This window comes from Heteronotia binoei, chromosome 4, assembly GCF_032191835.1.
Source record: "Heteronotia binoei isolate CCM8104 ecotype False Entrance Well chromosome 4, APGP_CSIRO_Hbin_v1, whole genome shotgun sequence".
In the NCBI taxonomy this organism is placed as follows: domain Eukaryota; kingdom Metazoa; phylum Chordata; class Lepidosauria; order Squamata; family Gekkonidae; genus Heteronotia; species Heteronotia binoei.
In genome coordinates this window covers 73368439-73383827 of record NC_083226.1, presented here as the reverse complement: position 1 = coordinate 73383827, position 15389 = coordinate 73368439, and the positions used below count along the sequence as shown (strand labels likewise).

The 15389-nt window shown below is 44.7% G+C and overlaps 1 protein-coding gene across 1 annotated transcript; it reads right to left on the bottom strand.

Annotated features, from left to right (window-relative positions):
* Positions 1 to 7509: 7509 nt before the first annotated feature.
* Positions 7510 to 8979, bottom strand: LOC132570117 (uncharacterized protein K02A2.6-like; the record flags this gene model as incomplete). The annotated part of the gene is made up of 2 exons (XM_060236550.1): positions 7510 to 8199; positions 8548 to 8979. Coding segments are annotated over 2 exons (1122 nt in total), but the record flags the coding sequence as incomplete, so codon positions are not given.
* Positions 8980 to 15389: the final 6410 nt, after the last annotated feature.

Here is a 15389-nt window from a genome sequence, read left to right as displayed (position 1 = left end):
ATCCAGACAGGGCCTTTTTCCAATCAGTTCTCCTTCCCCCTCCCCTTCCATCAACTTCCATTCCATGGTTCTACTCATGGTTATCACACTGGCAGAGTGCTTACATCTCTTCATTATTAATTCATCTCATGGAGCTTAATTGGACAAGGCTAGAGTGAATTTGACAAACATCACAGCAGCAGAAAAAGCAATCACTCTTTCAAGATGAAAATTTGTTTGATGTCTTACTGTGTAACTCATTTACTCTCCTTGGGAATCACATGACCTGAATGTTAATCAGTCATTGATTGGCTTCTCTCCTTGGACAGTCACATGACCAGCATATTAATAGCTTGATACTTGGTAGCGGCACTGTTAGGCAACCTTGTGATTGGCTGCCAGGTTAAGATAGGGAGATAAGTGGGTGCTTGATGAGCACTTGACAGAACTTCACAGAAAATTAAGGCCCTAAAATAGCATGAGAAAGTCTTGTCAAATCAAGCATGATTATCATTGAATGCTTAAGGAATTCATCATCTGCATGAAATTGATACACTTCAGTACCGGCAGGCCTCCAGTCAGCAGGGACTCATCAGACTTTTATTTATGTGTGTTCACCAAATCACATTAATTCTGAGAGCTAAAACATGCTAAGGATGAAGGTTATTTTTTGTTCAGTCTAATTTATCTATGACAATAATCATCACTAATAATATGTCAAATTAGATTGCAGTCATTTTATGCATGCATGCTGATTTGGAAAATAGTGTTAAAGTGTTCTGTAGTAATTAACTATTGGTAAAGGTATGCGGGGCCTGGGGTAATCATGTATCTGGATGGGAAATTAAGTTTTATAGAATGGATTTATAGATACATATCATTTAATTCAGAATATAAATTATATTCTCTTAAAGGAAATGTAATTTTTATAATACTATTAAGGCCAATCATTTTTCTTGAGGCACCTATACTGCTAATTCATTTGGAGACAGACCCTACCATGAACCAGAAGGAATTATCTCCACACCACCAAGGAGACTAACAATATTCAACTTTTTCTCATTATTTTCTATTATGATTGATGTTGTGTTCTCCTACATATATTCATTTTAAAGTTCTAAAAACTGCCATTATGTATATGTACAAATTTCCCATATACTAAAACTCACTGCCACTATTTTACCTTAGTCACAACAACATAATAATCTTTACCCATAATCTATAATCCAACAGCAGACATATATTGACTATATTCATGTAATTTATGTTCACTGTTTTCATTAATCTGCATCTCTTGGGCTGCAATCATAAGCATGCTTAGTTGCACCTTTACCTGAATAAACACGGTCAGGAATCAAACTGATCTGTCCTTTTTCCCCCATGCAAAAAAAGGAACATTGGAATTTGTACACATTAACCTACCCAGGATGATTTTTTTTTCCTTAAGGGAATCATTTAAGCAAAAGCTGCTTTTTAATAGTTCTCTTTCTTTTCACAGTAGGTATTTTAGAGCACTGATTGCTTTAATAGTACTTTTACAGTCTCTTGACTTATGAAGTATTACTGTATTAGGAAATGCTTGGTTCAAAACGGGTGCTCAGTAATGAAGTTTTAAAGGGAGTCATTTATTCTACCCTTATTCTGGTACAGTTGCAGGAATTTAAGAAAAAGGAAGTTGGGAGGAGAAAGGGGGGAAACCCTCAACTCATTGACAGGCAGAATGGCATTTTTTTTAAAAAAAAATGAGAGAACAAAAAATCTGTTGTTTCTTATTTTCCCTATCCTAATCTCCTGTGATCCTGGTACTGCTGTTCTCTCTCTTTCTCCCCTCTTTATTGATTAAATGAATCTGCTCGAAAGGCTGGTTCCCAGGCTCTTTGATCTAATCCGATCTGATCTTATCCAACCACTTCAGCAGGACATTGGGGAATTAACAATAAGCAGCTTTAGCACAAGTGTTTAATAACTCAACACAATCTCCTTATGGCTCCGAGCTGCTCATGTTCTCATCCAGTCAATGGCTCATGGTGTAACAGATTGGACATCCCTCTGAACCTGAGGAATTTTCATGCACTGTGAAACTAATCGCCTCAAGTTCCCTCATAAATCACACAAAGCAGATTTTAGCATCTTAACAAATTGAGACAGAGAGTGAGAGAGAGAGAGAGAGTTTATCCACTGAGCTAAAGACTAAACAGAGTTTGGGTGTGGTGCACTATATAATCTACACTCTTATCTTATTTAATGTGTTTGTCATCTGTTTAACATTCACAAGCAGAATCAAGCAGAACAAACCTTAACAACACTGCAAAACCACGTTTTTATTTTCCCTCCTCCATGTAATAGAAAGCTATGTGGTTTTACAAGAGTTGTCTTGATGCTCCCCTCTGACATGTTGAAGGTACATAAGATTACACAAGAAACATGTAATTGCAACAATGATGTATTGCCTTTGCATTCTTTATATAGGAAGCAAGAAGAGAATGGTTGAGCAGATTTCTTCCTGGAGCAGGAAGATTTCTTCCTGGGGTATTTCTTATGAAGGCAGAAAATTTCTAAGACACGTTTGGATGACATGCTATCTAAGAATTATATACAAAAATTATAGTATCAAGCTCTGAACAGTAGTTTCATCAATTATTTCTTTTATCTGAATCAGTGCAAAGGTAAGAATTTTTAAAAGATATACAGTCCTTATATCTATTACCACATGAGCACAACATATATGGGGGGAGGGCTTTTTTGTAGCAGGAACTCATTTGCATATTAGGCCACACACCCCTGATGTAGCCGGTCCTCCAAGATCTCACAAGGGCTCTTAGTACAGGTTCCAGGAGGATTGGCTTAATATGCAAAGGAGTGCCTGCTACAAATATATATATGGCTTCTGGGTTGTAATGAAGTAAATAAAAATATACATGGGGGTGGGAGAGAGTACACTTTTAAATACAATTTCAAAGCTGCATGGGATGACAGCAATGATAGTAACTTGTCAACATTGATGACACAGTCACTGCTGTTGACATTTGAATAAAAGCATACACACTACTCCATAGCATGGTTTTAAGATACCTCATTGTTTTATTATCACCAATACCTACTTATCTGGTTATCTGATTACCTAAGTTTTCTTTAGTTTGTAGTAGGCTGTAAGCTTTCGTGAGTTATTGTTCACTTCTTCAGATACAGTGACTCATGAAAACTCATACCCTATCACAAATTTTGTTAGACTTTAAAGTGCTACTAGGTTCTGGGAGACCAAGATGCAAACTTCCTCCATTCTACCATGGAAGCTTGTTGTGAGCATAAAATGAAAGAAAAGCTACTTTGGGTCTCCATTGGGCAGAAAGTTGTTTTGTAATGAAGTAAATAAGTAAATATCAACATATTGATAGCATATTAACTCAGATTTTCAGTCAGTATAGATTTTTAAAATTGTGGAAAACAAGATGAAACACTGTGGCAGTCCATAAGATAAATCAGCTATTTCCACCTTCTAAGGTCTATGCTCCAGAAAAAAAGAGAACGATCACAAGGGTTACCAAGAGGCCTAGAAAAAAATATAGAGGCTTAATGTGTGGAAATGGAAAAATGACACTTTTCATGGCATGAAGGTAAATAAAATCTCCTGGCAAATAGCATTCCATTAAGCCTTTATTAAGAAGACAGGACATTTTTTTTTCTCCAGGAAGTTGGCAGCCCTAGAAACACAATCATACACTCAAAGCCTACCGTCTACAGACTCATTCTGTCAAAGAACTCTAGAAGAACACCAAGACTGATATTATAAAATTGAAAGATCTATGAGAACCAACAGGGACTAATTTTAACTGTCCATTTCCCATCAGAGGCTGTCCACTAGGAAAGAATAACTTTTTTGGAACACTAAAACTAAACACATAGTCAGTTTAAGTGTGTATAGTTCTAACTAGGATGTTCTGTATGCATTATGCATTTCCTAATGTTTGTTTGTTTTACAAATTTTATACCCTCCCTTTCAGCCTTCATAAGGGCTATCTATGCAGCTAACAAATTGAAATATGCATAATAATATAACATCTTAATAACCATTAAATCCAACAAGATCAAATAATTAAAATGATTAAAACCAGAGCTAAAATACGTACAAAATCCTAAAAACAACAATCAAAATATAGGGCAGAGGGATCACCGCAGGAACACCAAATGAAACAGGAGTTGATCTGTTCCTTCATGAACTGTGCAACCCCACCCAGAATGGGGGACACCTTAAATCCCAGGTAAGGCTTTCTTCTTCACAGTATTACTTCCATCTTATTGGGATTTAGTTTCAGTTTATTAGCCTGCATTCACTCCAGAACTGCCTCCAGGCACCAGTTTAGGCTTTTTGCAGCCCCCTCGGGATCAGCTAGAAGTGAGATATTGAGCTAAGTGTCATCTGCATATTGATGACAGCCCAGCCCAAATATCTGGATGAACTCACTCAGCAGTTTCATGTAAATGATAAAGAGTATAGGAGATAGGATGGAACCTTGTGGGACCCTAAAGGTCAAAGGCCAAGGAGCTGAGCAGTAGACCCTCAGCACCACCTTCCAAAACCTGCCCTCCAGGTAGCACTAGAACTACCACAAAATGTGGCATCCTGAATCCAGCCTGAAAGGAGGTCCAGAAGAATACCATGATCAGTGGTATCAAAAACCATCAAGAGGTCCAAGAGATTCAGTGCAGGTCATCACCAAGGTGACCAAGGCTGTTTCAGTCCCATAACCAGGCCTAAAACCCAATTGGTAAACATCTAAACAAATATTCCTGGATTCCCAAAATGGAGAAATGATTTGATTGGTTGGCAGAATTATTCCTGCATTGTGCAGGGGGCTGGACTAGATGATGCTGGAGGTCCCTTCCAACTCTATGATTCTGATTCATACATTCCTAACCCTTTAGAAAAGAACTTCCTATTTTACCTAATTATCCAGAATATCAAATCAATACAACTCTTGGAGGAGAGTGGGGAAAATCTGTGGATTATTTGCTAAAGCTTTGAGAAATGTTAGGGACTGTTAGATCCAAAATCTTTCTATTTGAAATAATACTGTGTTATTCATTATCATTACACTAATTATATTTTGGTTTGTATCTTTGATTTCTGACAGTACAAAAGTTTTTTTGGTTTTCCTCTGAGGCTCCTGTGCGTGTATTAGAAATGCACTTTGTTTTATTACAGAACATTTGAAAATGAAATTCCTATATAGGAAAACATTCAAAAATTGAAGTGTATCCTGTTTTTGTATAAATTCAAAATTTAGCCAAGCAAAACCAGTAAAGTAGATCTATATCACAAAATCCACAAACAATGTGACCATTAGCCCATTCTGCCAAGAAGACTGAACCAACTAAAATATGTCATTATTATTAGTGTGCATTATAATCTCAAAGCTAAATAACATTAAGGCATTAGCATATGAGCAGAGTATTTCCTCATGTTGGGGAATGAACACATTCACTTACTCAAATGTGATGAAATACCATCTTAGCCACAAACTCCTGTTCAGCAGTACTAAATGCAAACAATTTACTTCTTACATTATTAAAGTTGTTTACAGTACATATGTTCTCTATTAAGAAGTCTATCCACGCCCTGACCTGGATAGCCCAGGCTAGCCTGGTCTCATCAGATCTCAGATGTTAAGCAGGGACGACCCTAGTTAGTACTTGGATGGGAGACTTCCTTGAAATACCCAGTTGAGAGGACAGGGGCAGGCTCCGTTCAGCCACCTCTCTGAATATCATCCAGGCCCTCCAGGAGAGGTCAGTCACCAGAGGTTGACATGATTTCCAGGAACAGACACATGCACAAAAAAAAATGCAAAAGAGAGAGAGAGGTCTATCCATTACATGTTTTGGAAATCAATGTTTGCTCCCTAATCAATGGATTGAGAAATGTTTCATAAAAACACAGTAAATAAAGCAAATAAAGCACCCTCCAATTTTAACACAGTGTGTGGTAATACAAATGGAACATTAACTGCTACATTCTTCCCTCAGGCTCAAAACCTAAAGGAAGTAGCTGAAACGGCAGCAGAATTTTAGCACTAATTTTGTGCAATGTCTTTCTATGATGAGAGTTACAAAGTCATAGTGTGCTAAAATAGTGCGTTTCCAAATTATGATAAAACATGATTGGATAGATAAAAGCTCTGCTGGATCTGGGAATAGCACATACATAGGGGAAAGTGCTCAACAGTTTAGGGATGGCATATGTTTTGAATGCCTAATAAACCCACTGAGAAAGGACTTATACCTCAAGCTAAGGCCGCTGTTATTACTCAAATGCAAAGCTGAGTGGATGAAACGATGGCCAAGGACTGGGGTGACAGGCACAGATCCATGTCTCTGGTGTTTCAGTCTTTGAGTCAGGTTGGTGATACAGTGTGTGGAAGAGAAAAGTTGCTTGTAAAATCAAAGATTGTAGCCCTGTACATGACACCTCTGCACATTGACTGAATGAGCAGAGAGGGAGAGCAGGCACAAGTGTGCTGGCCCTGCCCTCCACCTCTGCATGATCACCAGTTTGTGAGCATAGGACCTCTGCACAGAGGAAGTGTCCGCACATATGTTCCAGTGATCATTCAGTAACTGTAAAGTACTGGGGTCGGCGCAGTAAGAGACCAGAGTCGGAGAGTGATTTCAGCAAGCTTTACTTCAGGACACCAACACAGACTGAGCTCTATTCAAACCTCCCTCTCCTTTATACAATTCTTGCCCCCTTCTGATTGGACCTTAACTATGTACATGGATTGGCTATTTACAGAGGCCTAAGGGCCTATCAGGGTACAGTATGAGCCTAGATGTTGATTGGCTACTTATGTTTCAATCCTTCCCCTGATTGGGCACGCTTAGGCCTTCTCTGGAACCCTGGTGTGGAGTACAAGCTTGGCTTGTTCAGCTTCCCTCCAAAAGTAACAGTTCTCCATTTGAACCTAGGACACAACACCCCTCCCCCCATAGTTCCAGCTATCAGGTGACATAGTCCTGGAGATATGCCGGAGGGTGGCGGTCTCGTGTCGAGCGTCGAAGCTCCGAGGGGACTGGGCGTTCCGACTCGGTTGGTGGTTCCGCGGCTGCAGAGCTGGAGACATCTGGGATGGCGGCCCCGGGAGACCTGGGTTCAGCTGCGCGGTCGGGGGTCTCCTCCTGCTGGGCCGAAGCGGGCTCTACGGAACCCTGTTCTGTGTCAGGCTCACGGGGACTTACGTTGTCTGGATCTGGAGCCTCTGACCTTGGCTCCCCGGCAGGCAGGCGACCTCGGAGTTGGTCGATGTGTCGCCTCAGGAGATGTCCACCCTCCAAGGCCACTGCATAGGAGACCAGTCCGGTGACGTGGTCCACCTTTCCAGGGAGCCAGGCGGGGCCAGTGGTGGCATAGTTCCGTGCCCACACTGTCTCACCTGGGTAGAACCCTCTGGGGGCTTTAAGGTGTTCCGGCGCCGGTCGCCTGTCTGGGGCTCGGTCAGGGTGCAGCTTGTCCAGCAGGGTGGTGATGCAGCGGCCCATGAGGAGTTCGGCTGGACTGCGACCTGTGGAGGTGGTGGGTGTGGTCCGGTAGGCCATTAGGAAACACGCCATGTCTTTTGGCCAGTCTGAGGGGCCCAGACGGTTCAAGGCCTCCTTTGCCGTGCGCACCATCCGCTCTGCCTGGCCGTTGGTGGCTGGATGAAACGGGGCAGAGCGAATGTGCCTGATGAGGTTCCTGGCCAAGAAGTCCTGGAACACTGCGGACGTGAATGCTGTGCCGTTGTCGGTGACGATGGTCTCCGGCAACCCGTGGGTTGCAAAGATGGTCCTCAGAGCTGTGATGGTTGCCTGCGACGATGGCGAGGGCACCTGGACCACCTCCAACCACTTGGAGTATGAATCCACTAGTATGAGTAGAGTCCGCCCATGGAAAGGGCCAGCAAAGTCCATATGCAGTCTTGACCAGGGGGTTTTGGTGGATTCCCATGATTGCACTGGGCCACGTGGGGGGTCAGGCCTTGACACCTGGCATGTAGGGCACCTTTTAACCCAAGCCTCAATTTCTGCATCGAGGCCGGGCCACCAGACATAGCTCCGTGCGAGAGCCTTCATGCGGACTATGCCCGGGTGTGCCTCGTGCAGGGCTCTCAGCACTTGGTCTTGCAAGGGTTTGGGGATGACGACTCTGTTGCCCCATAGTAGGCAGCCTTTGTGGGTGGATAGTTCGTCTTTCCGGGCTGCAAACGGAGTAAATTCCGGCCCAGTCAAGCCCTCGGGCCACCCCCTCCCCACCCAGTCCAAGACACGGGAGAGGACTGGATCACGAGCGGAGCGGGCAGCAACGTCGCGGGCGAGCAATGGCCTGTCTGGAAGCATGTCCATCAGTAGGATCTGATGAGCCAAGGCTGGATCGGGATCCACGTCAGGCAAGGGCAAGTGGCTCAGGGCGTCAGCATGGCCCATTGCCTTGCCCGGGCGATGCACTAGGGTGTAGGTGTAGCCGGCTAGAAAAATGGACCAACGGAGGACCCGTGGGGACAACACCTGAGGGGTCTGCCGGTCCGATGCAAAGAGGCCCAAGAGGGGTTTGTGGTCCGTATAGAGGGTAAAGGGCCGGCCGTAGATGTAATCATGAAATTTTTTGACGCCGGCCACGACTGCCAACCCTTCTTTGTTGATTTGGGCGTAGTTCCGCTCCGCCGACGAGAGGGTCCGCGAGTAGTACGCGATAGGGACTTCGGTCCCATCAGGGAGTTGGTGGCCCAGAACTGCCCCCACGCCATAAGGGGATGCATCGCATGCAAGGACCAAGGGCAGGGTCTCGTCGAAATGGGCAAGGATGGAGTTGGACATCAGAAGGCCGTTGATATCCTGGAAGGCTTTAGCGTGCTGGCGGCCCCACGCCCAGGGTCCGTTCTTGTCTAGAAGCCGGTGCAGGGGTTCGGCCACCGCTGCCTTGTGGGGGATAAAAGCATGATAAAAGTTTAGGAGGCCGAGGAAGGCCTGGAGTTCTTGCTTGTTGGTGGGCGCTGGATCATCTCTGATGGCACGCAGCTTGGCTTCGGAGGGATGGACCCCCTGGGCATCAATGGAGAACCCCAGGAATTCCACCCGATCCACGCCCAGGAGGCACTTCTCCCGTTTGACCTTGAGGCTGGATGTTTCAAAACGTTGTAGAACTCCTCTAAGGCGGGCGGCGAATTCTTCAGGCGAGGCTGCCGCGATCAGCACATCATCGAAGAATGGAGTGACTCCGGGAAGTCCTTTTAAAAGAGAGTCCATGAGTTCCTGGAACAACCCCGGAGCCACACTCACGCCAAATTGCAACCGCTTTACTCTAAAGGCCCCCCGGTGGGTCACAATTGTTTGGGCGTTGGCCGTGGCCTCATCCACCGGCAGCTGTTGGTAAGCTTGGGCCAAGTCCAACTTGCCAAAAATTTTTGCGCCGGCTAGGGTGGCTAGAACGTGGCTGACGATGGGCACAGGGTATGCGTGGGCCTGAAGAGCCTTGTTGAGGGTGCACTTATAGTCTGCACAAATCCGCACTTCCCCACTGGGCTTGACTGGAGTCACGATGGGAGTTTCCCAGGTTGCGTGGGTGACAGGCTCTAGTATTCCCTGTGCAATCAGTTTATCCAGTTCCTCCTCAATTTTAGGCTTGAGCGCGAATGGAACTCGTCGCGCTTTAAGCCTAATAGGCCGCACTGTGGGGTCGAGGTGTAGTGTAACCGGGGGACCCGTGTAGCAGCCCAAGGTGCCATCGAAAACGGCCGGGAACTCTTCACAAACCTTGTTAAAGTCCACTCCGACAGTCTTATTGACCCCCCTGATCTCTATTCCCAGGGGCTTCAACCAGTCGAGACCCAAAAGGTTTGTAAGGTGGTTCTTGACCACTAGCACTTGTAGCTGGCCCTTGAACCCCTTGTATTGGACTGGGACCGGGCCCACTCCCAAGATAGGCACCTTATTCTTCTGGAAGTCCACTAAGGTAAACCCCGGGTCCCTGAGACGAGGCCTCAGCCTGGTGGGGATTTTAAAAAATGTCTCTGCCGCTATAATAGATGATGCTGACCCAGAGTCCACCTCCATTTGGCAGGGCACCCCCCCGATCCCTACATTGACCCGGATTTTGGAGGGCCTGACTGGCGAGGGTAGGTACTGTACCGGGTATGGGTGGGCGTGGAGAGCGTCGGTCTCGAAGTCTGGCTGGCCTTCGGAGTGCGCAGATCTTTGCGGGACGTGTGCTCGGGATGTGGATCTGTAGGCACAGGCGATGTGGCCTTCCTTGTTGCAGAGTCGACAGGTGGCATTCCGGAATCGGCAGGTCTTTCGCTCATGCTGGCCCCCGCAGCTTGCACATGCAGGTGGTGTCTTGTGTCTCATGCCCTGTGGGGCATGGGTGGTCTTCCTTCCTGCTGAACGATAGCCGGTTTGTAGAGCTTTGTCCTCGTCTGAGTCCTCTGTAGATGGTTCAGGGTTGATCTGGTGTGCCGCAGCCTGTCTTGTCAGCCGTGGCTCTGCTGATCTGCCCTTCTCCCAGCTGGTGGCCACATCGATTGCCTTTGTTAGGTCGCACTCGGAGAGGGACAGGAGTTTCTGTACTAGTTTTTCGTCCCTCAAGCCCCATACAAACTGGTCGAGAAGGGCTTCGTTGAGGTCTGCGAAACTGCATCGGCTTGCCACCCGGCGCAGGCTTGTCAAGAACGCCATGGTGGTTTTGCCTGCCTTCTGTGTCCTTTGTCGGAAGTCCCAGTGCCAGGTGAGCTTGGTTGGCTGGGGCTGGAAATACTTCTCCAGAGCGCTGATGATGTCGTCCACCGGCGTCTCTGAGAGCTTCCTGGGTTGGAGAAGAGCCCTGGCTAAGTCCACGGTCTCCGTGCCACACGTACTGATAAGCAGAGCTCTCTGCATGGTAGTCTCTGTAATCTTCCGGAAGGTCAGGTATGACTGGAAGCCTTCGACCCACGAGTCCCACAGCTCGGGGCGATCAATGCTAAATGGCTGCAGGAGGTTAGCTGAAGCCTCCATTCTTGGCAGCGTGTCTGGGCGGCTTGAGAGATGGGGTGTGCGCAGAGCGGAGGTGCGGACCCAGATGGCTTGGATTTAGCCACCTTTCCGTGTTCCTGGTTCTGTTGCTGGTTCTTACTGGCATCCCATCCTCGTCGCCAGTGTAAAGTACTGGGGTCGGCGCAGTAAGAGACTAGAGTCGGAGAGTGATTTCAACAAGCTTTACTTCAGGACACCAACACAGACTGAGCTCTATTCAAACCTCCCGCTCCTTTATACAATTCTTGCCCCTTCTGATTGGACCTTAACTATGTACATGGATTGGCTATTTACAGAGGCCTAAGGGCCTATCAGGGTACAGTATGAGCCTAGATGTTGATTGGCTACTTATGTTTCAATCCTTCCCCTGATTGGGCACGCTTAGGCCTTCTCTGGAACCCTGGTGTGGAGTACAAGCTTGGCTTGTTCAGCTTCCCTCCAAAAGTAACAGTTCCCTCCAAAAGTAACAGTTCTCCATTTGAACCTAGGACACAACAGTAACATTCAGAAAATAGCATCCCTGATCACTGTTCCACTGAGGTACCACTCTGTCAGAAAGGCCTAATATTTAGTCGAAAACTCTTTTCATTTAATTCCAACCCAATTGTTCTGGTCCAACCTTCTGGGGCAACAGAAAACAATTCTGCACCACCCTCTATATGATAGCCCTTCAAGTACTTAAAGATGGTGATCATATCACCTGTCAGTCGTCTCATTCCAGCTTATCTATATCCGCCTTAAATTCAATGCCCTAAACTGAACACAATACTCTAGATGAGGTCTAACAAAAGCAGTGTAAAGTGATACCATCACTTCACATGATCTGGACACTATGCTTCTGTTGACAGTCCAAAATTGCATTTGCCTTTTTAGTCACCGCATCACACTGCTGACTCATGTTCAATGTATGGTCCACTAAGACCCCTAGATCCTTTTCACACATACCACTGCCAAGACAAGTCTCCTCCATCCTGTAATTATGCATTGAACTTTTCCTATCTATGCAGAACTTTACATTTATCCCTTTAAAATTCATTTGTATTTGTTTTAGCCCAGTTTCCCAGCCTGTCAAGATCATCCCATATCCTGACTCTGTCTCCTATTGTATTTGCAACTCCTCCCAATTTAGTAAAATCTGCAAAGCATTCCTCTATTCCTTCATCCAAATAATTTATAAAAACATTGAACAAACAGGTCCCAGGACAGATCCTTGAGGCATTCCACTTGTCATCCTCTCCAAGAGGATGAGGAACAATTAACAAGCACTCTTGAGGTGTGATCTGTTAACCAGTTACATATCCACTTAACAGTAAGAGGATCCAAACCACATTTTATCAAATTGTCAACAAGAATATTATGTGGAACCTTATCAAAAGCCTTACTGAAGATAAACTGTCTACAACATTCCCCTAATCCAGAAAGGTAGTAACTAAAAGAGCTAAGATTAGACTGACATTACTTGTTCTTGAGAAATGTATGCTGAATGGTAGTCATCACAGCTGTCCTTTCTAAATGCTCAAGGACTGACTGTTTGGTGATTTGTTTTAAAACATTTTTTCAGGTATAGACATTCAAGCTGACAGGTCTGTAATTACCTGGGTGCTCCTTTTCTCCCTTCTTGAAGATGTGGACATTTGCCCACCTCCAGTCTTCTGGCCCCTCACCTGTTCTCCAAGAATTCTAAAAAATAATGGCCAGAGGCTCAGAAATTATATCCACAAGTTCTTTTAACACCCTTATATGCAGTTCATTTGGCACCAAGGACTTAGCTTCATTTAAAGAAACTAGGAGCTTATGTTGATCCTAGGCTGCATCTCTCTTCCCTCATCAAGTGTTCCGTTTTGCCATGTTGAACACCTTTTCCCTCACAAAAGAAGACTGAGGAAAAGTAGGAATTGAGCAGTTCTGCCCTCTCTTCATCACCTGTTACAATTTCACTTTCCTATCCCCACAATAGGCCTACCATGTCTTTGGTCATTTTCTTACTTTGAACATAAAAGGAGGGGGGAACCCTTTTTTGTTGTTTTTAACACTTCACTAGCCAAAGCTCATACTCAGCTTTAGCTTTCCTAATTTTCTCTCCACAAGCACTGGTTATTTGTTTATATTCATCCTTTCACCCTCCTTCCATTTCCTATGAGAGTCTTTTTTAATTTCTTAGGAAGCTGTTTATGAAGCCACCATGGCTTCTTTATGCTCCTCCTATTTCTCCTTCTCATAGGAATCATTAGTGATTCTGCTTTTAATATTTCACTTTTAAGAATCTCCCAACCCTCTTAAATAGGGTTGCCAAGTCTAACTCAGATAATATCTGGGGACTTTGGGGGCTGAGGCCGGGAAACTTTGCGGGTGGAGCCAGGAGACTTTCCCTAAAATAAGTAAATAAAAACACAGCAGTACAGTTCCCCTGAATAGTATTAATTTCCTCACCCAAGCAGCTGCAATTCATCTCTCTCTCTCTCTCTCTCTCTCTCACACACACACACACACACAAACACAAACAAAAATAAAACAGTTTGCAATCCCAGACTCATGTAATCTCACTGGGGCAATTTACTCATGAGTTGCTAAACTTCCAGTAACACGGGAAAACCAAGGGTTCAAGTTTACACAGCCATGTTGTTCTGCCTGCTCATCCCACCCCCATTCAGCCTTAAAGACACAAACACACCATCCAAAAAGGAAGACTTTGCAAGCTTTCTCCTAGAATTCTCCTACAATCAGATTAAAATTCACTTCAAAGGTTGTAATGTGTATATGGGTCTAGGTAGATATACCATTTCTACGTTCCCAACTTTCTGCTGTGTTATTGAATCATGGATTACAAAGTTGTTCATATCATTCCTGCTTCAATCAGTATTTAAAACATGGTCAAACCATGAGCAGTCCAATCCTGAGGAACACTGTGGCTGAGGTGGTCAGTCACCCACACCTCTGAGGTGCTACTGGCCTGTTCCCTATGGATATTCCACAGGGGGAAAGAACAACACACACACACCCTCCATGAGGCACAGGTGAAATAGCAACCATGCTGGAGTCCATAGCAACCCTGGCAGCACCTACCAACCAGGCAAATGCAACAAATTAAATCCCTCTGAGTGGCCACACAGGCTCAACCAGTCACTGAAAACCAACCAGAGCACTGCCCTTGATGCCACTTCTACCCACTGACAGGGAAGTAAGACCTAGCAACAGCACAACCCCCACAGAAGCAAAGGAAGCCATGAGGCCAACAGGATGTCCACCCCTTCCCTGGCAAGGGTATGACTGGCAGCAAAAGTACATACAGTGATCCCTGCTTGAAGCCACACACACCCTTCCCATGTAAAAGAGAAACAAACAAACAAAATGCAACAGCCAGGGTCAAACCCACAACCCACACACCCAAGATTAGCATCCTGAACACTGCGATATGGAGGCAGATACAAAGGAAGTATACAATCAGGTAGTAGGCAGTCCACTGTAGTCCAGATACCATCACCGGCCACATGGGGCCTGGCAAAGAACAATGTGTGTGCAGGCATCACTCAGCGGAAGGGCACTTGAATAGCATAGGCAGTGCTCCTATTTGGAGCAGATGTTTTGCAACCACAAAAAGAGGGAACGGACTGCCCAGCAGAAGGCCTATAATTGATTATTGATTGCTTAACCTTGCTTGATTCGTAGAATTACCCCTTTTTGTTCAAAAGTCAGTAATTATGTAAACTGCAACTCAAAGGTTCTACCTGTAATAGCCAATAGAATTAAGTAGATGTTGCAGAAAAAGAGTTGTGAGCAGCTGGAAATATATATTTACTTCTGTTATTTGTCAGAGAATAAATTGCTTTTCAAGGCATTTTGTAATCTTTAAAGCCTGTCCAATAATATAGAATGTCAGATAAAATGCACAGTAGAGATGCCGCCATGACAATCCATCTGAATGATGTTTCCTTGAATAACCAGTATGGGATAACCAGTACCTTGAGTTAAACTCTGTAACTGATAGGTACCCAGTGAAGTGACTGAAGTAGGATGTAATATGCGTGCTGTACCTAGCTCCTAAAAGTAACCCAGGCATGGCATTCTACACTAACTGGAATCTCCAATCTGAATCCAAGGGCAAACCTATGAAGAGTGCATTACAGTAGTCTGTTCTCAGTTTCACTGTGACATAGACTCAGGTAGCCAGATTGGCTGAGTAAGAGCTGTATTCTTGGCTAAATAAAGATGGAAGAAAAGGCTTTTTGCTTCTGCATCAACTTGCTTCTTCAGTAGTAATGCTGGGTACCTGCTATTTCTAATCTTGGAATATTTTGTTATTGCTTTGCAGATCAAGACTAATTAATTATGCACAGATCTGGTTTATTTGCAACATCTTACTGGAAAATAAG